Source organism: Myodes glareolus, chromosome 15 (assembly GCF_982192425.1).
Source record: "Myodes glareolus chromosome 15, mMyoGla1.1, whole genome shotgun sequence".
Classification (NCBI taxonomy): domain Eukaryota; kingdom Metazoa; phylum Chordata; class Mammalia; order Rodentia; family Cricetidae; genus Myodes; species Myodes glareolus.
In genome coordinates this window covers 22946628-22967986 of record NC_142040.1, presented here as the reverse complement: position 1 = coordinate 22967986, position 21359 = coordinate 22946628, and the positions used below count along the sequence as shown (strand labels likewise).

The 21359-nt window shown below is 44.3% G+C and overlaps 1 protein-coding gene across 1 annotated transcript in view; it reads left to right on the top strand.

Moving 5' to 3' along the window:
- Positions 1–21359, top strand: part of Iqgap2 (IQ motif containing GTPase activating protein 2) — a 279192-nt gene that overhangs the window by 245953 nt on the left and 11880 nt on the right. The window contains exons 26-30 of the mRNA XM_048455961.3: positions 155–239; positions 1152–1384; positions 5031–5163; positions 10859–10961; positions 12239–12380. Of these exons, the coding sequence (XP_048311918.3) occupies positions 155–239; positions 1152–1384; positions 5031–5163; positions 10859–10961; positions 12239–12380 (696 nt within the window). The remainder of the gene's footprint in view (positions 1–154; positions 240–1151; positions 1385–5030; positions 5164–10858; positions 10962–12238; positions 12381–21359) is intronic.

The window sequence follows — 21359 nt, the reverse complement described above, 5'->3', positions numbered from 1 at the left end:
AGCGTCAGCAGAAGCCCTGTGATTCCATTGCATCTCACTTTATGTTGAATTTTTAGGAGAACTGCGGAGCTTTGGTTGACTGGAATAATTGCTGTGCTTCTAGCTCACTTAGCCTTTTTCCATTATTTTCTTTTGTCATCTGTTCCCTGTGTAGTTATGGATTGAGGTATATAGCCAAAGTACTGAAGAACTCGATCCGTGAGAAATTCCCCGATGCCACGGAAGAAGAGCTCTTAAAGGTAGATTCTCAAGGGTGACCTCACTGCAGCTTCTCTGGGGGTTCTGAGCTGGAATCACCAACAGACGGTTGTGTGGAGTTCTCACCAACAGACGGTTGTGTGGTGTTCTCACCAACAGACGGTTGTGTGGTGTTCTCTCAATAGCAGATGATTGTGTGATGTTCTCACCAACAGACGGTTGTGAGACGTTCTCACCAACAGACGGTTGTGTGATGTTCTTCCCCACAGACAGTTGTGTGGAGTTCTCAACAACAGGCAGTCATGTGATGTTCTTCCCCACAAATGGTTGTGTGACGTTCTCACCAATAGACGGTTGTGGGACATTCTTTCCCACAGACAGTTGTGTGATGATCTCACCAACAGATGGTTGTATAACATACTTTTCCCTGTGTGACTGTTGTTACAGATCTTCTGTGTTTAAGATTCTTTTGAGATCATTGTCTGTTGAGGCTAATTTAGAAACTTCACACATCATTGCAGCTCTCAATATTAGAACATTTGGTGGTCGTAAGCCTATTTTCCACCAAAATATAACTGTGTGACATACAGTGTTAGTATGAGATTCATCTAATACTTCACAAAGGAGTCATGTCAGGGGCTGGTGAGATGGTTCAGTGGGTCAAGAAATTTGCCACCAAGCCTGTCAACCTAAGTTTGATCCCTATGACCCACATGGTAGAAAGAGAATCAATTCCCACAAGTTGTCCCTCTGACTTCTACATGTGCACCATGCTATGTTTGTATACACACATACACAAATAAATAAAGTGATTCTTAAACTTTTAATGCTAAAAGAGAAGATTCACGTCTGAAAATGTAATGTAAAATAAGAAACGAATGTTTACTTAAAGATTAAAAGCAACCAGAGCTCATTTGTCTCTTGATAATGTCCTTTTTCCTCTCCTCGTACAGATTGTTGGAAACCTCCTGTACTACCGATATATGAACCCAGCCATCGTGGCTCCAGATGGCTTCGACATCATTGACATGACAGCCGGAGGTCAGATCAATTCTGATCAGAGGAGAAACCTGGGATCTGTGGCCAAGGTTCTCCAACACGCAGCCTCCAACAAACTGTTTGAGGGAGAGAATGAGCACTTGTCGTCAATGAACAATTATTTATCAGAAACCTATCAGGAATTCAGGTGAGCAGGTCCATTCCTGTTCAAAAAAACACGTGGGAACATGGACAAGACTGACAGGGTGTGTACCTCGAACCAAGGCCATGGAGGGGGACAGGAACCCCCGTGTGACTGCATGCCTTCCAGTGACTGCCACCGGGAGAATGAAGGATGAAGGAAAGGAGCAGACAAGATGACCTAGGACCACTATTCCCACCCCACCCCCTCCATCCTGCTGCAGAGTCCTTCCTGGCTAGGATCTATGCTTCTGATAAAGCTCTCTCCCTGATGTGGCACACACGCATAGTATATAAAGTAAAACATTCAACTGATTAGTTTCATTGAGCTGAAGAAGGTAACTTTATTTCCTTTTCCAAGCTGTTTTCCAGTTGGGAAAAATTTGCCTTATCTGCAACAATGGTAGGAAATGGTGTGTTTCCTTTTGGAAAGGTTGGGGAAACCCCAGTCTTGGTATTTATAGATGATCCTGTGTGAATACGCTCTGAGCCTTTCTTAATTGTGTGCATAAGAGTTAATTCTATTGTCTCCATTTCTTTCCCCTAAGTCTGTCACTAATCGTCCAGCAAGGACAGAGGAGTGAGCAGCTGGCGGTCACACAGGCATCTCAGGGCTCGGAGCAGATGCTTCCATCTTGGCTTGTGTTTGCTCTCTTGTCTGTGTAGATTATAGAGTTTGTGTGACGTCAGTGTGACCGCTGTTATCCTCTCTTGGAAAGGGACTTCCCACTCTTCATTTCCTCCAGGCCCACAGCTTACCTACTGATTGACAGCTCTTTGTGGCATCTGTACCATTTGTGAGAAAGTCACCCCAGGTCCTCTCACTGTGGGAACTTTTGATTTCTTCGGCTGCCAATTTTAATTCTTTTATTCAGTAACGAGAAGCAATAATATGTTCCTCACAAACTCTTAAGTGTTCTTAGACCTTCCTTTTCCTTCATTTGTTTGTTTGAGACAGGGTCACCCTACATAGCCTCAGCCAGCCTGAAACTCACTATGTAAATCAGACAGGCCTCAAACTCCTATATCTGACTGCCTCTGCCTCCCGAGTGCTGGCATATCTGACTCCATTTTTCTTGTTATCCCTGCCAGCCTCCTGTTTTCCAAGAGTACCCTCCTAAGTACACCATTTTCTATTTAATTCATATCCATTCTGGTATTTATTTTCTTCATTCATCTGTACCCCATAAACAAGACCTCACAGGAAGACCTACTGTCCCTGGGGAGCATGACACCCTGAAACATGGCTGCTTCTCCTAGCCCAGGGCTTTGGAGGGAGAATTCAGCTCTGGTACAGAGGCCTCTGGTACCATAGAAAGCATGTCAGAGGTTATTTCAGGCATAAAAACACTTGAAACTATATAGAATAAAACACACATGCATATATATCTTACACACCATATATATGTATACACACACACAGGTGTAGAAGACTTCTCATTGATTTCTAACTGCTTAGACCTGAATAATCACACAGAAACTATATTAAGTGCAACATTGTTCAACCTATGAGCTCAGGCTTCTTATTAACTAACTCTTACATCTTAAATTAACTCATTTCTATTAGTCTGTGTATTGCCACAAGACTGTGGCCTACCAATAAGGTTTTGGTGACCGTCTCCTTAGGCAGGTACATGGCGTCTCCTTGACTCTGCCTATTCTCTCTATATATCTCTGTTCAGATTTTCCACCTGGCTTTGCTCTGCTAAGCCATTGGCTGAAACAGCTTCTTTATTAACCAATGGAAATAAAACATATTCACAGCATACAGAGGGAAATTCCACATCACACAGGCAAAAATCTCTTGGTTAAAATCTACCAAGGGCTTCTAAAGTATAATCACAGATATTTTTCATCCTTCTGTCTTCATTAGCTCTAGTTTAAGAGACTTCTTGGGATCTGAGTCCTAGGGCCTTTTCTGGGGAGATTTGTGTTTTAACTGAAACGGTCTTTCCATTGGTCAGTCACCATTGCTTAGATCTAGGAAGAAAGAGGAGGCTTAGCTCCCATTTTTGTCAATCTGGTATCAGAATCCTCAGAGGGAGGTTATGGTGTTGTAGACCCAGGACCTTGTGTCATTTAAGGTAACCAATTTACTGGATTGTTTTTTCTCTATGAAACTAAATTTTCAGGTAGGGAATTATGTAACTTGGGACTGGGGATATAGCTCAGTGTTACAGTGTTGTCAGAGGCTGCTCAGACTCAAAATAATCACACAGAAACTATATTATGTAAATCACTGCTTAGCTAATCACTTAAGCATATTGCTAACTAGCTCTTATATCTTAAATTAATCCATTTCTATTCATCTGCGTATCACCACATGGCTATGGCTTACCAGGTAAAGTTTCATCCAGTGTCCAGCATCTGTCTCCAGCAGGGCTACATGGCCCTACTTCCTTTCTCCCCGCATTCAGTTTAGTTTTCCCACCTACCTCTGTTCTGCTAAGTCACTGGCCAAAACAGCTTTATTCATTAACCAATAAAAGCAACACATATACAGAAGGACCTCCCACACCAATACAGCATGTGCTTAGCATGTGTAAAGTCCTAGGATCAGTCTTCAGCATACACAATGTCTGTTAGCATGTAATGGGTGGGGGGTAGGTCCTGTGCATGTGTGTGCACATGCATGTGGAAGAAAGAGGTTGACTTTGGGCGTCTTTCTCTGTCATCTTCTATTTCTATTTTGAGATACGGCCCCTCACTGACACTGGAGCTCATGTGTTTAGCTAGGCTGGCTGGCCACTGAGTTCCCAGAATCTGCCTATCTCTGCCTTTCTCCCCAGCAGTTCAGATTCAGGCACATGCCACCACACCTGGCTTTTTTTGTATGGGTCCTTGAGATACAAACTCTGGTAGTCATGCTTCACCCATTAGGCCATCTCCCCAACACCAGCGAATTCTTCATCTTAACATTTTCATTGACATTGAATGCTAGCTTGCCACCAGGCCAGGCTTATGCAGTAACGAGGGTGGCAGTGAGATCCTAGTGCATGCTGGACAAACACCTACCAATTCAACTACAGGCCCAACCCTGGTTGTTTGATTTTTCTCTTAGTTTGAAAAATTATATTATTGGTTTGCGTGTGTGTGTGTGTGTGTGTGTGTGTGTGTGTGTGTGTGTGTGTTAAGAAATCCTGTCCATGGTTTGATCATACTGGATTCTGGGGTCCAAGGCCCACATTTATCTCTCATCCTATTTGTGGACCAGTTTGAGTTCAGCATCCAGAGACATGGACGAACACCACCATGAAGGGTCACCCTGAAGCCAGACAGTGGTGGCTCATGCCTTTAATCCCAGCACTCGGGAGGCAGAGGCAGGTGGATCTCTGTGAGTTCGAAGCCAGCCTGGTCTACAAGAGCTATTTCCAGGACTGGCTCCAAAACTACAGAGAAATCGTGTCTCGAAAAACTGAGAAAAATAGAGAGAGAGAGAGAGAGAGAGAGAGAGAGAGAGAAAGAGAGAGAGAGAGAGAGAGAGAGAGAGAGAGAGAGAGAGAGAGAGAGAAACCCTGGAAGAAGCTATAGCAAGTGCCTCAAGGTTGGGATGGAGAGGAATGCTCTAGCCATCATTCCAAAACTTATTTTGGTGAAGCTATTCCACTTACAAATTTGACTCTATCTTAACACCGCTTTTTCCCTGTTCTTAGGAAATATTTCCAAGAAGCTTGTGATGTCCATGAACCAGAAGAGAAGTTTAATATGGACAAATACACAGACTTGGTGACTGTCAGCAAACCAGTCATTTATATTTCAATCGAAGAAATCATCAATACGCATTTAGTAAGTGGGTCAAGAAGGGGTCTTGGCCCCAGGTCATGGATCAGGCATCCATTCATTGGAAGAAGCCTGGTCCCAGCTGGTCTTGCAATAGCTTGTGCTCATGTGTCTGTTTTTAAGCCCAATAAGTCCCTGCCTTAATTGCTGTCTGACTCTTGGACGTTAGTAAAGCCCTTCCCAAGCAAGAAAGTTCGCCTTTGCAATGCAAGGTGACGCAGGCACAGTTTAAACTCTGGACCATACAAGCACTGGGACTGATCACCTACCAGAGCTGTGCTGCCCAGGTCCACCTGCTTCTGCCTCTTTCAAGAGAGCTTTCAGCTTTGCACCCATTTCCCGGGAAATGGAGACTTCTCTGATGCCTGGATATACATCACATAATCTTAGCCAAAAGGTCAGGAAGTGATGTGCTGCTCAGAGAGAGAGGGAGGGAGAGAGAGGGAGGGAGAGAGAGGGTGGAAAGCAGGCTCTGTAGGAAGATAAGAAACCTCCTCCTGCAGGATGGACTGTCCCTGTTCTAACACCAGATTTCTTAGAATTTCAAGCCTGTGCTGTGTCATGGTGCCTGTGTCTTGTTCTCACGCAAACACCACACTCAGTCATCAGCTCTCCACAGTGACACCAGGAAGGAGTTAGGAAGCCCAGGGTCGTTTTATCGCCATTTATTGTAAACAGAAGCCAGGCACTGGAGCTTGTATAGATAGTTGGAACTATTTTTGCCTTAAATGCAATTGGAATTAAGTTTTGTTTTGTGGCATTTTTATTGTTTTGTTTTTTCAAGGCAAGAGTATCACTTGGTAGCTCTAACTAGACTCAAATTCAAGTTCCTCCTGCCTCTGCCTGTTGCATGCACACAGGCATATACTACGCTATACCACAACCTCACCTAATTCACCTGGAATATTATTTATTTACTTGGGTATTGTGGCAGGGAGATGATTAAGATGGTACTTTATTCTGTACCCCAGGCTTAGACCTAGAAGTTACTATGTAGCTCCAGTGGAAAGATCAGAGACATGAGCCACCATGCTTGGCCTGCGATTAGGTTTTAGAATTTTGAAATTCAATTAGGTAACTTTTTCTCAAACCATTTTAAACTTTGCTAGTGAAAATAAGATCCTAGGGATGGTTTAGAACCATATCCCAGACCACCCAGTTGCAAATCTGCCTCTCAATGATCCCAAGGGGTTCAAATCCACACCAAAGTTCTAGAGATCCAGATATTTCAGTGAAGAATAAATCCAATTTTGGATTGTACCCATCACTAAGGGGCTGTATCTCAAATACTTGCCTTTCCAAAGCCACACCCCAACGTCTCACTCCACCTAGATGTGGGGCAGACCCGCTGCCTGGAAGTCCAGCCTTATTCAATCACTTCCACAGCTGAACTGTGGGTTTGGAGGAAAGAAGACCCAGCTTTGATTTTTGTCTTGTAAGGTTGGAACAGGGAACTGACATTTGCCACAAGCTCTCCATATGTACCAATTAAATGAGTTTGTCAACCTTCTTTCTGTAGCTGTCCTCTAGATCAATAGCAAAATTATCCAGCCATGAATTTCTTCCAGAAAATAGCTTTTTTTAAAAAAAAATTCCATTTTACATACATTGCCATGGTTGTCGGGTGCCCTGAAACTGGAGTTACAGACAGTTGTGAGCTGCCATGTGGGTTCTGGGAATTGGACCCAGTCCTTTAGAAGAGCAATCAATGCTCTTAACCACTGAGCCATCTCTCCAGCCCCCCCCCCACAATAACTTCCTAATGAACAAGAAAACATGCTGACCCACTTGACTCTCTTAGGACAGTTTATTCATCTCAACTATGATCACCTTGGTCACATGATTCCAGGGAGGAAAATTCAAATACAGAAGGAGCATTCTCTTTGAGAGTGAGGTTCTTTCTCACGGGTGGCAGACAGAAAATGTCACTGTACTTGTTAAGATTGCCGGGCTTTAAAGAAAAATAGTCCTTTCCTGTGCTAATTAGAATTAAAAACAGAACAAAGTCCTGGGAACGGGGCTGGTGACTGACTTGAAGTTTCTTTGTGCTGGATTGGGAGCAGATGTAACAGGGCAAGGCGTCACGGCAGAGTCGTCCTGTCTGTGTGTGGAGGCGGCTGAGGCAGACACAACCCATCAACTGCCTGGCCTGCCAAACCCACAGCTGTTTGCTTGGTCCTGGCCCTCTGAGAGGCAGAACTTCAGCATCATCTTAAGACAGAATCTTTCAGAAGAAGAAGATGATTTACATTCCCTAATTAACACCGTAAAAGGTAGACACTGGCTACCTATAATAAATCCTCCTTTCCAGAGATAGCAGCCAAACAGCCTATTTCCAAAGAGAATGAGAACATAAATCTGCCACCCTGTGGATTTTCTTCTCTAACTCCTACACACACACACACACACACACACACACACACACACACACACACACAGCACACACAGCACAGCACAGCACAGCACACAACACACAGCACATAGCATACTTCAAGATCCTGCCCTTCTGTCTTTATATCATCTCTGTCTGTGTCTTTCTTGAAGTCCACTCATTTTTAAAAGAGCAACACATATTGTTTTGTTTGAAAACTAGTCTGCCTTGTCATAAACAGGCTTTAGAAGAAAATAAATACGATGGAGCTGGACCCAGCTCCAAGAACACTCGGAGCTCCAGCGTTGAATTAATGGAATGTGGCAATATGCATATGAAACTTCGGTGCTTGGGAAAGTGGAAGTAGGGGGATCAGACGTTACTGAGTTCAAGACCAGCCTGCACCACATAAGAGAAACTAAATTCAATGAACATAGGTTGCGTGCATTCATTCCCTTGCCTTGAATCTCTGCATGTGAGACTATCTTCTACTCAAAATCCAGGTAGTTCCTGGTATGGCAATAATATACAACTCGCAAAGCTGAGGCCAGACAGTTGCCGAGAGTTTAAGAACTCAAAGTACCAGCACTACGAAGCTAGTAGCTAGCCAGCGCCACAAAGCAAAATATTATTTTTAAAAAAGAAGAGGAGGAGGGGGAAGGGGAGGAGGGGGAAGGGGAGGAGGAAAAGATGCCTACACAATTTACAAGTGCCTGGAAGCTGTTGAGAAAACTCATCATTAAATAACCCTTCAGGCTGGGTGCATTGGCACACATGGATCACCCACTGTGAGTTCAAAGCCAGCCTGGTCTACACAGTGAGCTCCAGGCCAACCAAGGCTACCTAGAGAAACAACTGTCTCAAAAATAAATAAGTAAACAACTCTTCATTAATCTTACAGATTAACGGAATGGTAGAAAATTTTTAACAGTGGCAATGGCTAAACAGGCTAAAGAGGCATGGTTGTATTTAAAATGAGTGGGTTTGATGTTATATATATGAGTTCTATCTCAGTTATAAAAAGGACTGGCTTATGGTTATGATTCATCTTTTCACAAGGTCAAGACAAGTGACTATCTCCTGTCCCCAAGGGTGCCAGTAGCCTAGAAACGCTGTTTCAACTTCGTTAGAAATGCAAACAGAAACAGATGTTTCTATTGTCCTTCCTGATTTCATGCTCCCACCCTCCTACTGAGTCCTCATGAGCAACAGCATTTCCTGTGAGACCAGGAAGGACAGCAGCCCCTTGTCACTCAAGTTTGAGGCTTTGTGATATCAGTATTTCTACAGTCCTTGCCTTGACAGATTCTTAATGTTTCCTGACCAACTAAAAAGGGATGGGGGAGGATTTGCTGAGAGATAGTTCAGGGGTACATGAGAGGTCAGTCCGCAGAATTCATGTTTTGGTTTTGGTTTTAAAGCGGAGAGTGGATGGCTGGAGAAATGGCTCAGAGGTTACGCACACTTGATGCTCTTACAGAGGACAGGAGCCTAGATCCCAGCACCCTCGTGGTGGCTTCCAGCTGTCTGTAACTCCGGTTCCAAAGTGATGAAGTGCCCTCTTCTGAATTCCTCGGGTACCATGCAAGTGATGCACATGCATACATTCAGGAAAAGCAGTCATACACATAAAATAACAGATATTTTTTTTAAAAAAAAAAGCTAGACATAACACCACTTGCAATCCCATTGCTGAATAGGAGAAGATTGGGAGACCCCAGGGGCTCACTGTTAGCCATCTTAGCCGCTTGGTGAGTTCCGGGCCTGTGATAGACCCTGCCTCCAAAAAGGAAAAAAGTAAATGTCTAAAGAGTGATATCCAATATCCTCTGGCCTCTGCACGCATATGTGTACATGTGCAGACACACACACACACACAACACACACACACACACACACAAGGGGCAGCACTGTAATATTCCGGTACTACATGATTTATCTCTGAAGATAGATGTACACATACTTTTCCAGCTGCTGCCAGTGGTTGGTGAGAAACTCCTGCCACACTTTATAAATCTTTTGTCTATTTGCCGTAAAGTCTATGGGAAACACAGTGGTTCGGCATAAAAAGCAAGATTGTGCTGAAAAAATTTTGGTGTGTTCCTTTCCCACTATAGTGGTTTCCTTTCTTTCCTTCTTTCTTTCCTTCTTTCTTTCCTTCTTTCTCTCTGTCTTTCTTTCTTTCTTCCCCCCCCCACCCTCTTTCTTTCTTTCTTATATGGTCCTGTGTTGCCTAGGCTGTCCTCAAACCTTCTGATGACCTTGACTTTCTGATCCTTTCTGATCCTCCTGCCTCATCCCCAGTGCTGGGATTACAGGCCTGAGTCACCACATCCAGTTAATACAGTGCTGCTTAGGATCAACCCTAGGGCTTCATGCCAGCCCTTGCTACGGTTTCTTAATGGCGCCGTTGATATTTCCCCATGAGACAAACGTTAAAGCTGTGGCTATGTCTGCAACTTTAATAATTGCCAGAGTTATGGTTCCTATCTAGGCAGAGCTAGAGAGATGGCTCAGGGGCTTAAGAGCATACGCTGCTCTTTCTGGGTGTTCCCAGCACCCCACACCCAGCAGTTCACAGCAGCCTGTAGTGCCAGCCCCCAGAGATCACATACTCTCATCTGGCTTCTGCAGACATTATACTCACATGAACAAACCCACACAAATACACATAATTTAAGAAATCATCTTACATACATTTTAAATTTTTGAGCTTATAATTACAGCATTTCTTTCTCCCTTCCTTCCAACCTCCCCCAAAATATCCCTCCTTGCTCTCTTTCAAATTCATGGCCTCTTTTTTTTTCCTCTGTTACTAAATGCATATATGTACATACATTTATATTCCTAAGTGTAACCTACGCAGTCTGTATCATGTTACATGTATTTATGATTTCAGGGCTGGTCTTGGATATCGGGTAGCCAGTTGTTGTGTTCTTCCCTGGAGAAGACTATTTCTCCTGCTCTCAGCATTTCTTAGTTGCTTATAGCTTTTTGTTTAGGGTTCAGGCCTCATGGGCTTTTCCCATCCACTTTGGCATGTTTAATGGTGTAGCTCATGTTTGGGGAGTCAAGTTGGTGAGACTTCATGGGTGTAGCTTCTGACATCACGAGGAGACAGAATCTCACAGCAAACTCCCTGACCTCTGGCTCCTACAATGGAGGGAGGCAACCAACAGTCCTACCCAGCTATGACGCCTAAACCCTTTTTTGAAAAAATTACTAAGCAGTATTGGATGACAATATTGAGACGCTAAAGCTGGAGTCTGTGAGTCTAGTTGCCGCGGGGTCTGACCTCTGCCTCTGTGTGTCTGTTGTGTCTATGTGTAGCTCCTGCTGGAACATCAGGATGCCATCGCGACTGAAAAGGGTGACCTGCTGAATGAACTGCTAGAGTCGCTGGGGGAAGTGCCCACAGTGGAGTCCTTCCTGGGTGAGAACATCGCCTAGTCCTTGCTGGGTCATTTAAAGAATAATAGCTACCAATGTATATAATAGCCCCTTCCACTTTGATTCTGCCCACCCAACTACCTCTTTACCCACCCAACTTTTTGTCTCTCTTTAGAAAAGAAAAAGAAAGAAAGAAAGAGAAACACATAAGCCCTCCCAAACACACACACACAATAGAAATCAACATGAAGAAGCAAGAGACCAATAAGACAAAAAAAAAAATGCTCAAACAAAGCAATACAAAACAGAAAGTCCAAAATCATACTATGAGTTCATTTTGTGTTGGCCAACCGCTCTTGTAACCTAATGTGTGGTTAATATACCCAGCGCGACTCATTTCCCTGCAGTAGATGGGAACTAATACAGAAACCCACAACTGGACAGCACGCAGAAAGTGGGAGACTCTGGGACTCCGCTTAAATGGGATGTCTTCATCACATCCTCCCCCCTCAAGGCTCAGAGCTATGCGAAGAAGAAGCAGAAAGATTGTTAGAGCCAGAAGGGTTGGTTAACTCCAAGAATACAGGGTTTTCCAAGCACAACAGGACTGATACAGACATGATCTCACAGAGGCTATGGCAGCACACACAGGACCTGCAAGGGTTCATGCCTGATGGGGTCCCTGAACTGGGGTGAGGGGCAGTGGGGAGACAAGGGCTCCAACTGTAATCAAGAAATTATCTGCATGTGATACCCCATGGAGAAGGAAAAATCCGCTTTCTCCTTTGTCTCTGCTCATACATTAAGAACTCTCTAACTCAGGGCCAGGCCGCTGCTCCGTGGGCAAGCACCTGCTTGCCATGTGCAAGGCCATAGACTCAGCCCCCACAACCCATCCTCCCCAAAATTCTGTTATTGCTTGCATCTTGGGTTACAAAACAATGTTACTGCTGAAGGTTAAGTCCTAGAGACAATGAAATGAATCTGTTTCACAGAGAAAGAAAAGATGGGACGTGAACCCTCTGAATATGACAGAGTCCTTACTGAAACCTATAATGCTTTTATTCACTGTTCTTTTTTTAATTTGTTCTTTTGTGAATATTTATGCCCCACATTAATATTTTGATCAAATGCTTGAAAATCCACTGCAGATGTCCTCAAATATGCAGGCTTTATGGAGCCCATAAATCTCCCATCTAATTCCTAAGCCTGTCCTGTATCCTCAGAACCCTTATCTTACAGTGTGTGGCAGTCACCACAGGAGAGAACTGGAAAAAATAACATTTTTGTTTTGTTTTATTTTGTTTTGTTTCCTTACAGGGGAAGGAGCAGTTGACCCCAATGACCCTAACAAGGAAAACACACTAAATCAGCTCTCAAAGACTGAGATTTCCCTTTCCCTGACAAGCAAGTATGACATCAAGGATGGCGAAGCTGTGGATGGCAGAAGCCTCATGATAAAGTAAGTCTGGTGCTAACAGTTCATGGTTCCATCAGCATGACCTAAACTATGCAGTCTCAAGTGGGGATAAATCTCAGCAGGCCTTTCCTTTAGAAGTAGGTAAATATTGACATGCATCATGTACATCCATCAAACCAGGGGATAACGGACCTTCATCATTTAGGAGGGAACTAAGTAGGCTACAAAGTTGGCCTTGATTTTTAGTTTTTCATCTCATAATTAGATTCCTTGAAGGAATGAAGTGATTTAGATGAGCACATGTTTCCAGGTGGTTGAAAACTTGGCAAGAGAACACTGCTAATCCAGTTTTATTTTTAGTATAAAGCAACGATGTAAAAAGGAACACACATGATAGACCACTGCTTAATTTATTGACTTTTCTTAGTAGATCAATCTTGGATATGGTCAGCAGCATTGACTGTTTATACCCTACTTTGCCTGAGTCCAGCTCCAACAGGGTTCAGGTCCCAAAAGGAGATGTGTAATCAGCAGAAGGTTTGAGGAGACTGACTTGGTCTGTGGGTGAATCGGGATCGCTGCCCATTGACTGAGAAAAAAGCTATGGCTTTTATACTCTATAATTGCACAAAGGATTAAATGGGAGAAAAGGGGTATATGAGCTGGGGTGTAGCTTGAGATCAGGGATGGAGGATTTGTTAGCCATAACAAATTAGGCACCAATCATATGTTAATGTAATTGCCAGAGATAAGAATGTCTCCCTTTTTAGTGAGCAGGAACTTTCCTCAAACCCTGGAGGGAAGGGGGACTTTTGTCTAAATGCCTGACCTTAGAAGAAGGACTTTCTCAGGAGACCAAACACTCCATTATAGAATATTGCAGGGTTTTTTGGTATGGATTAGTTTATGCTAAAGCTTAAAGCAAGCAAAGACGAAGCTAGACAAATTAATAGTTTTCTGTACCCCCAATAATAGGTTTCTCTGCCGATTCAGTAAGCCAGATGGAGCCAAACTGAAAAAGTAAAAGAGCAGGTTTATTTGAGCAAAGCAACTCCCAGGTGAGTTCTCCAGTCCCAGAGATGGAGGCCAGAGAAGTCACACGCCCAAACTAAAGCAGGAAGCTTAGATAGCCTGTAGGTGAGGGGCGATGACATGTCCACCACAAGCTGGGTTTGTGTGCAGGTAAGGTCAGAGCTGAACCCTTTAGGCAGGGACTTGGGAAGCCGGCAACTTCAGGGGAGAAGCTGAGGTAGCTGCTAAGAATGCAGAACTTTTTGGAGTCTTCCCTTTTTTCGGAGATTCTCTGAGTGGGTGGGCTTTGGAGAGACAGGAATGGTTCTGGATCTTGCAGAGGCTAGCTGGAGGTTTCAACTGAACATAAATGTTACTGTGAACCTGAGTTAACCTTCGGTATTTATAAATCATGATTAGTAAATCTACCTGCTTTATCAAGCATGTGTTACTTATCTGCATTTTCTAACAGCTTGGTGTGAATTTGTGTGGGAGCAGGCGGAGTTATCCCGCCACATGGTTCCAAGGTGGCGGGGATTTTGTTCCAAAGAATTGTTTTGTTTAAAGAGGATGTTGTTGTATACATTTTCATCCCTCACTACAGCCCACACAAAGTTTCCCAAAGGAAGAGACATATGGGAGCTCCCATAACACATAGTGAGAATCATTAAAAATGAAAGTAAAAGGCTTCCGGGGAATTGGGGTCTGCAAAGTCAAAATGCTAGAACTTTGTCAAGCAGCAATGACTGCCTTGTGGTCCACACCACTACACACACACACACACACACACACACACACACACACACACACATATATATATATATATATATATATATATATATATATATGTATATATACTATGTATTGTATTTAATTGTTTGGGAATTTTATACATGATTTGAGTGTATTCATCCTCCCTCATTCCATTCTTCCCACCCAATTTTGTGTCCTTTTTTCCCCTCCCTCCCATCAAGGCCAATTTGTGCTCCCTAAATAATCTGGAATGTGTGGTCTTCTTCTGAGGCATAGTAGACTTCTCGGGGGCTACATTTTTAGAGAAAACTGGCCCTCCCTCTCCCAGCAGCTAACAGTTGGTGACAGCTCCTCAGCTAGGTGTGGCGTTTTGTCTGGCTTGGGCTTACACAGGTCTCGTGCATGCTCTGACCAGCACTATGCATTCGTATGCACTGCCCTGTTCAGAAGACCCCATTCCCTGCCTCTGGCCCTCACACTGTCTCCTCGTCCACAGTGATCACTGAGCCTGTGGAGGTGGGGGTGCCATGTATGTTTTCATTTAGTGTTGAACATGCTGAAGTCTCTTATTCCCTGAACTTGGTCAGCTGTGGAGCTCTGTGTTGAGCATCACCTACTCCAACAGAAGCAAGTCTGATAGAGATTGAATCTATGGGTATTAAAGCATCTAATAGATGCTTTAATCTATAGGTATAATGATGGGTCACTAGACTATAGATTGGTTTAATATTATGTCCATTTGGCAGAATAATTGTAGTGGGTTCTTGCCTGGGGCCTAGGACCTATCTAGCTATAGGTTCTTGGCCCAATAATGTTGCCAAATATAGGCTCCATCTTGGGGAGTGGATCTTAAATCTCCTAACGTAGATGGTGACTCCCACAATATTCATGTTATCATTTCCCCACTGAGCATGTCTCGCCAGGCCAGAGGTTAGCAGAGCTCCACAGGGTTCATGGCAGAATAACATTGATGCTCATTGTGGGATTAGTGTGCGTAACACTGTAAAAGCCAGGAGAAACAGAGCTTCTAGGTCCACACCAGCTTGGTCTCCCCATGTTGGATGACTCATGTTTGATAGTTTCATGTCTTATGTGGATCCTTCAGCAATAGGGTCTGTCTTCTTGCCCTCAAAGATGTCAAGGAAACATTCCCATTTAAAACAATGAATACTGTATTTCTCATGCTTGTGCCCCATAAGTCTCTTCCAGGTAGAGCAGGAAAGAGGGATTCCCCATCAAATACCATGAATGAAAGCGGCATACATCAGAAGCACATGCTCTCCCAACCATACAGTACTAAAGACCTTAGCTAAACCAAAGAATGCATGTTGGCACATAGAATGGTTATATGCTGGGATGAGACAGGGACTAAAGGTTAGAAAGGGGGCACACAGGAATAAACATGCATTAATATGACTTTACGTACTCATATTTTGAGTTCTGTATCCCAAGTGACAATGTCTGGATTTGAGACAGAAATCCCAGCACTAATGTGCTTCAGAAAGTTCCCCTTTCTTGATTTTCCTTGGATATTCAACCATTCGTGTAAACCAAAGCTTTCTACATAGTCTGTGTTGGGATCTGTGTTGATTTGGTGCTGTTTGTTTATTTTGTCGTCAGATCATGGAAGGTACCACTCACTTGAGAACCCCATGGTTTGGCTTGAGGCTGGGCCCCAGCCACCACTTCTGCCTTCTGGGGCTTGATGTCTTTAGGCTGGCAGTGGAGAGCACATTGCAGCCCCAGGGCATAGGCTCAGCTGCAAGGCAAGGCCAGTTATAACCTTGTACAACTGATGATCAAGTCGTGCTGAACTTTCTGTAAGCTCCGGACAGGGTGGGGAGAGAAGAAATATGCACCCTGACTTCCTCTGTATGGTGGCCAAGTATCCAGATAACTGGAAATGCATGCAAATGGTGTGGCTTGGCCATGCAAATGAAATGAGATCAAGCCTCCCACGAGCTCATAAGCTTTGTCTTTAGAAGGAATAGGAAGAAATCTCCTGCTAATTGGTTCTGTCTGTTGTTTGAAAGCCGCCCTCTTGGTGCCAGCAAATCTAACATCCACACTGATGGATAGGAATCACAATTCGGGTCAGCTAAAGTATGAAATCATCTCAACAGTGTGTGCGTGTTCACCTAGTGGAGGCAGGAGTCACCACAGTTGAGCACATTCTTGGAATTCACAGTTTACAAACAGAAACCATAAAAGTCAGGCATGTTTGGGAAGGGATGAGTCTTGGTCTGGGAAGTGCTCCTACCTTGCCCACCCTGGTCCTTTGCTGCAGACTTCAGCTCCCCAGTGCATGCTGCCAACTCATGAGCTCTCCTGTCGTGGCCATGTTGTGGGGAACTGGCCAGTGGTTTGAAATACCTATAGCATATAATTTATTACACCAACCATTTAAAAGTGCACAGTTCAGTGACATTTTAGGATATCCACAATCTAATACAACTATCAACACTATTGAGTTCCTGAATATTTTTATCTTGCTCAAGTGAGGTCCTTTGCCCTTGCTCTCCAGACCCTACTAACTGTTTCTAGATTTTGTACAAATGGGATCATATAACATGTGGTCTTCTGTACCTGATTTCCTTTACTCAAGTAATGTTTTAAGGTGCCATGTTAGGGCATAGATCAGTATTTTATTCCTTTTCATGACTGGATAGTACTTCCCATGTGGATATACGTTTATTTACTGACTCATCTGTTAATAAGGATTTGGGTTGTTTGCACCTTATAGATGTTGTAACTAAGTGCTCTTATATATACATCCAGGTACAAGCTTTTGTTTAAACACCTCTTTTCACTTCTTTTGGTTATATACCTGGGCATGAAATTGCTCTGTGTAGCTTTTTGGTGGCCCCCCCAAACTGTTTCCACAGTGGCCACACCAATTCACATTTCCCCACAAACTACAAGGGTTCCAACTTTTCTCCACCTTCTCAACACCCCTTTTCTTCTTTTATCATTAGTCATCTCGGTGGGTGTGGGGTATCTCACTGTGGCTTTGATTTGTAACTCCACACTCACTCATGATGCTGAGCCCCTTTTTATGTGCTTATGGAGCACCCATCACCTTTGCAGACTGCCCATCCTAGCATCCATGTGGCCCTGAGTTCCCAGTACCGAAAACAAAAATCCTTTACCTACTTTTAAATGAATTTGTTGTTATTCCTGGGCTGAAAGTGTTCCGTGTATAGTCATATTAGCAGATCTGTGGTTTGCAAAAGTTTTGCCTCTTATATGTATATAGAATTTTGTAGAGGAAAGGCTATTGAGGCTGAAGAGATGGCTCAGCAGTTAAGAACCTTGTTGCTCTTGCAGAGGAATTGGGTTTGATTCATAGCACCCACATGGCAGCTCACAACCATCTGTAAAACTCCAGTCCCAGGTGATGTGATGCCCTCTTCAAAACTCCAAAGGCACCAGGCCTGCGTGTGTTGCACAGACATATATGAAGGCAAACCCTTATATACACAACATGATAAAGTAACTAAGATAGAAGAGGACATTAATAAGAAAGAAAAAAACATCAACCCAAAGAAGAGAAGGATGGAGAGAGGGAGAACAGAACATGCGTGCATGCGTGTGTGTGGGTATGTGTCTGTATACTGCAGTACTCTCAGGAACCTCATGAGGTTGGAGGTTACTGTCAGAACTTAACGAATGAGAACAGTAAGCAGACGTAAACTTTCCCCTGGGCAGCTCGCCAGTTACTGGAACAGAGATTTAAATCCCAGATAAGTTTAAGTCCTGCAGAGCCTGTGCTCCTAATCACAGTTTTACAATCCCTAAGGGCACAGGCCTTTGTAGCCCTAGAAGAAAGAGAATGAAACTTGCTGCAGGGCAGTGACACCATCACATCTCTCCAAGCCAAAGGGGAGTGGCGGATGGATGTGAGGTACACAGATGTGTGCGCTATAGTAGGAAGAGACATGAATTCGCCTGGCCTTTCTGCTTGGGCTGCTATCGTTCCCCCAGTCCTACCGCGGTGTGTTAAACTAGAAAGCCTGCTGTGGAAGAACCTCAGATGACAACGGATACTGCTTCAAAGTGCCACTTGTTAGTCATAGACCCGGCAAGGTGTTCTCTTGGCATCGTCGCAGAAAATGGCAGGGAGGGCTGCGACCATCCTATGAGATCGTGCGTGCAGCAGCCTATAAATTATAAAGAACTATACAGCTGTAAATCTCTCTCATAACTTATGAGTCATCTTGAAAACTGTGACCTGGTGACTTTATTCGGCTTGACTTTTCACAGAACTGTTGTGTTTAGCTCAAGCCAGTATTTGTGGTTTTCAGTCACAGTTAGCTGCTCTGGTGGCTCACACTGTCATCTCTCAAGAATTTTTCTCCTTCCCCATGATTCGGCTTAAATAGCCATTATCCTACTGGCGCTGCTCCCTCTTACCATGGCAGGAATGCTCGATGGCAGAGGTGATGTTTTGTTGGGAGCTGTGGACCCCCAGACCCTGAATTTCCTGTAAGCAACGTGTTTGCAGCTGCTCTGAGCACGAGATGGGAGTGGCTTCCGGCGGCTCCAGCTGAAAGCTCCCGAGAGCTGGGGCGTGGCCAGAGCCCTATACAAGCTGCCCCCGAGCACAATAAAGTGGGCATTCTTGTATCAAGGATGACCCGTGTCCCCACATCTCTGCCTGTCTGTTAAGTCTCCAGCCTAGTTCCCGGCTCACATACCGTCCCATAGTGCAGGCGCTACAATATTTGAGGTCTGCTGCTAAGAATATGTACTGATATTACTGCACCTTTAAACACCACCGCACATTTTTGGGCACTGATGTCTTGTCAGTCTTGGGCACACCATAAAGCAGAAAACAGAGCCATGGGCGGAGTGGCCAAGCCAAGGAGCCTCAGCAGTTTACAAGTGCACTGCGGTCTTGTTTATAGCGGACTTCTGCTGAGTGCATTTCCTTATTCTTCAGCAATTCTTTCCCAGAGCTGGGCCTCTTTGTGTTTTGGGTGAGCCTGTCTGACCGATGGCCGAACACCGTAGAGGCTGACACCAATATCAGCTAGACACAGCTAGAAAGGTTTTGCTTGCTCTCAGTGGCGAGGGAGCCTCTAGAAGGTCCTTGGCAACTGGCTGTGAACCAACATGTGAGCTCTCTGTGGATGCTACTCTGCAAAGGCTTGGAGACCTTGGGGGGCTTTTCTTGGAAAGGTGCTAGAAGAGGGGGTGGTGACTTGGGCTGTGACTCAGTGGTAGAGAATGTGCTTAGTGTGTTTACGTTTCATCCATAGCATAAACCAGGAGGCAGGAAAGCAGGACACAGAGCAGATAATTCCCACGGGATGAGGAGGCAGTGGAAGATGCAGAAGGGCAGTTCGCCTTAGCCTCTCAGTGCTAGACCGGAGTGTGAACTTTGTCCACCCACTAAGCCTAGCAGTTCTTCGTTGCTGCATTTGTGTTCCAGACAGCGGGCTGTCATCCAGAGTCCTCTTTGTGCTGAGGCCCTGTGACTAACTAGGTCTTCAGACTACCAGCTTCCGGTTGAAGAATGGAATGTTTGACTATTGTACTTTCTCAAAAGAAAAAAAAGTTTTTAATATGATCCACACATGGAACCTTAAATTTTCTAAAAGCCACATTCTAAAAAGAATCAGATGAAGTTGTCTCTTGTCCTTCACTTTTCCAGTGAGAAGCTTATTGTCTAATTTTTAAAATGACACAAAGACTCTTTATAAAATGTAGTGTGCCATTGCACTACACGAATGCCATACGCGGTGGTCAGAGCAGGGTAACTGGCAGGGCTGCCACCACATTCACAGATCAGTGGTTTTGTTGGGAGCTGACATTGTCTGGTAACATGTCCCATCTAACTCAGTGTATCAGAAACATTGTTGCTCCTGTAAGCAATGAACAGAAAAGACTGTTTAGGAGGTATCGTGCACTCTTGACATCTGCTAAATCTCTTAAGCCAGAGTGTACTGTGACTCACATCCATCCCACCTGGTCCAGCCAGGTCTCAGGCGCTCCTTGGGACTTGATGGCCAGGGGCTGCCAGCTCCAGCAGCATAACTTTCACGCTGTCTGGTAGACCCCAGCACACAGAGCTTTTACATTATGTCTTTCTGTGGAATTATTTTCACTTTTAAAATGAAAAGCAAAGGATTATGTAATTTGTACTGGTCCATTCAGCTCCTAAGTAACAGGAACTGAGGGGTGGGAGAGCGGAGGGCAGGAGTGGAGACTTTGGGGGCGGGGTCTCAGGTGGCCTTTAACCTGCCTGCCCCATAGTGCCCTTAGCTCTTGGGCATGTAGTCGGGAGGGGTCCCTGTCCTGGAAGCAGGTGCTGAGTTGACTGTGAAGGTAGGAGAATTTTAGCAATGAATTCCACAGCCATGACATCATCTAGAATTTCAAGGGAAAAAAATGGATTATTGGGCAGTTTGTCCTTCAACAACTCATGAGCAAATAAACAATTTTCTGTTGATGGGGGCGGGTATGAATGATGTCATTTATTTGGTAATTGGCTGAATATAGTTCCTAGAATGTTATTTCAAATAAGAGTCACTCACTGTTGCCATTGTTTAAGTCATCTAAAGCTTTTATTTTCAACTCAGTCTTTCTGCCTAAAGGCCAAGCATGGCAGAACATGCTTGTCTGTAATCCAGACACTTGGGATCTCACATTTGGAATCAGCCTGGGCTATATACTAAATCTCTCTCGGGAAGCATAATCATGTTCCTGTCTAATTCATTCCTAATGGCAATTGGAAGAAGCTGGTGTGTGTGTGGGAAGGGACACACAGCTTCCTGAGCCTTGGCCCCCTCAGGAACAGTACCACCTCCCACAGGGCTATAATTAGCTCTGTACCCTTTAATTCCCTGGAGTCTTCAACTGTGCGTTCTCAGACAGCCTGAAAATCCCCAGCAGCTCAGGGTCATGGGGCTAGAGGATATTGCTCTCCAGAGACCAGGGAGAAGGGAGAAAAGGAAGCTGCCTGTCTTGTGCACGTTCTCTGTCTTGTGCAGACTTGAGATAAATAGGACATGAGAAAAAACATGACTTCCTTATCCCATTTCTAATGTCTCACATGAGGTTAACATGGCCTCATTCTGGAGCAGTCACCCTTATGCTTCACAATATGACTTATTTTCATTTCCAGTTTCGTGTTAAGTGACCATTTCCTGCTGTGACTAAGGAAGAAGACATTCATTCTCTGACAGAGCTGAAATTCAGTAGGGGAGCAGGGCTGCAATAACCATGAAGTTGTGGCTCTGACCCGTGTGTAGT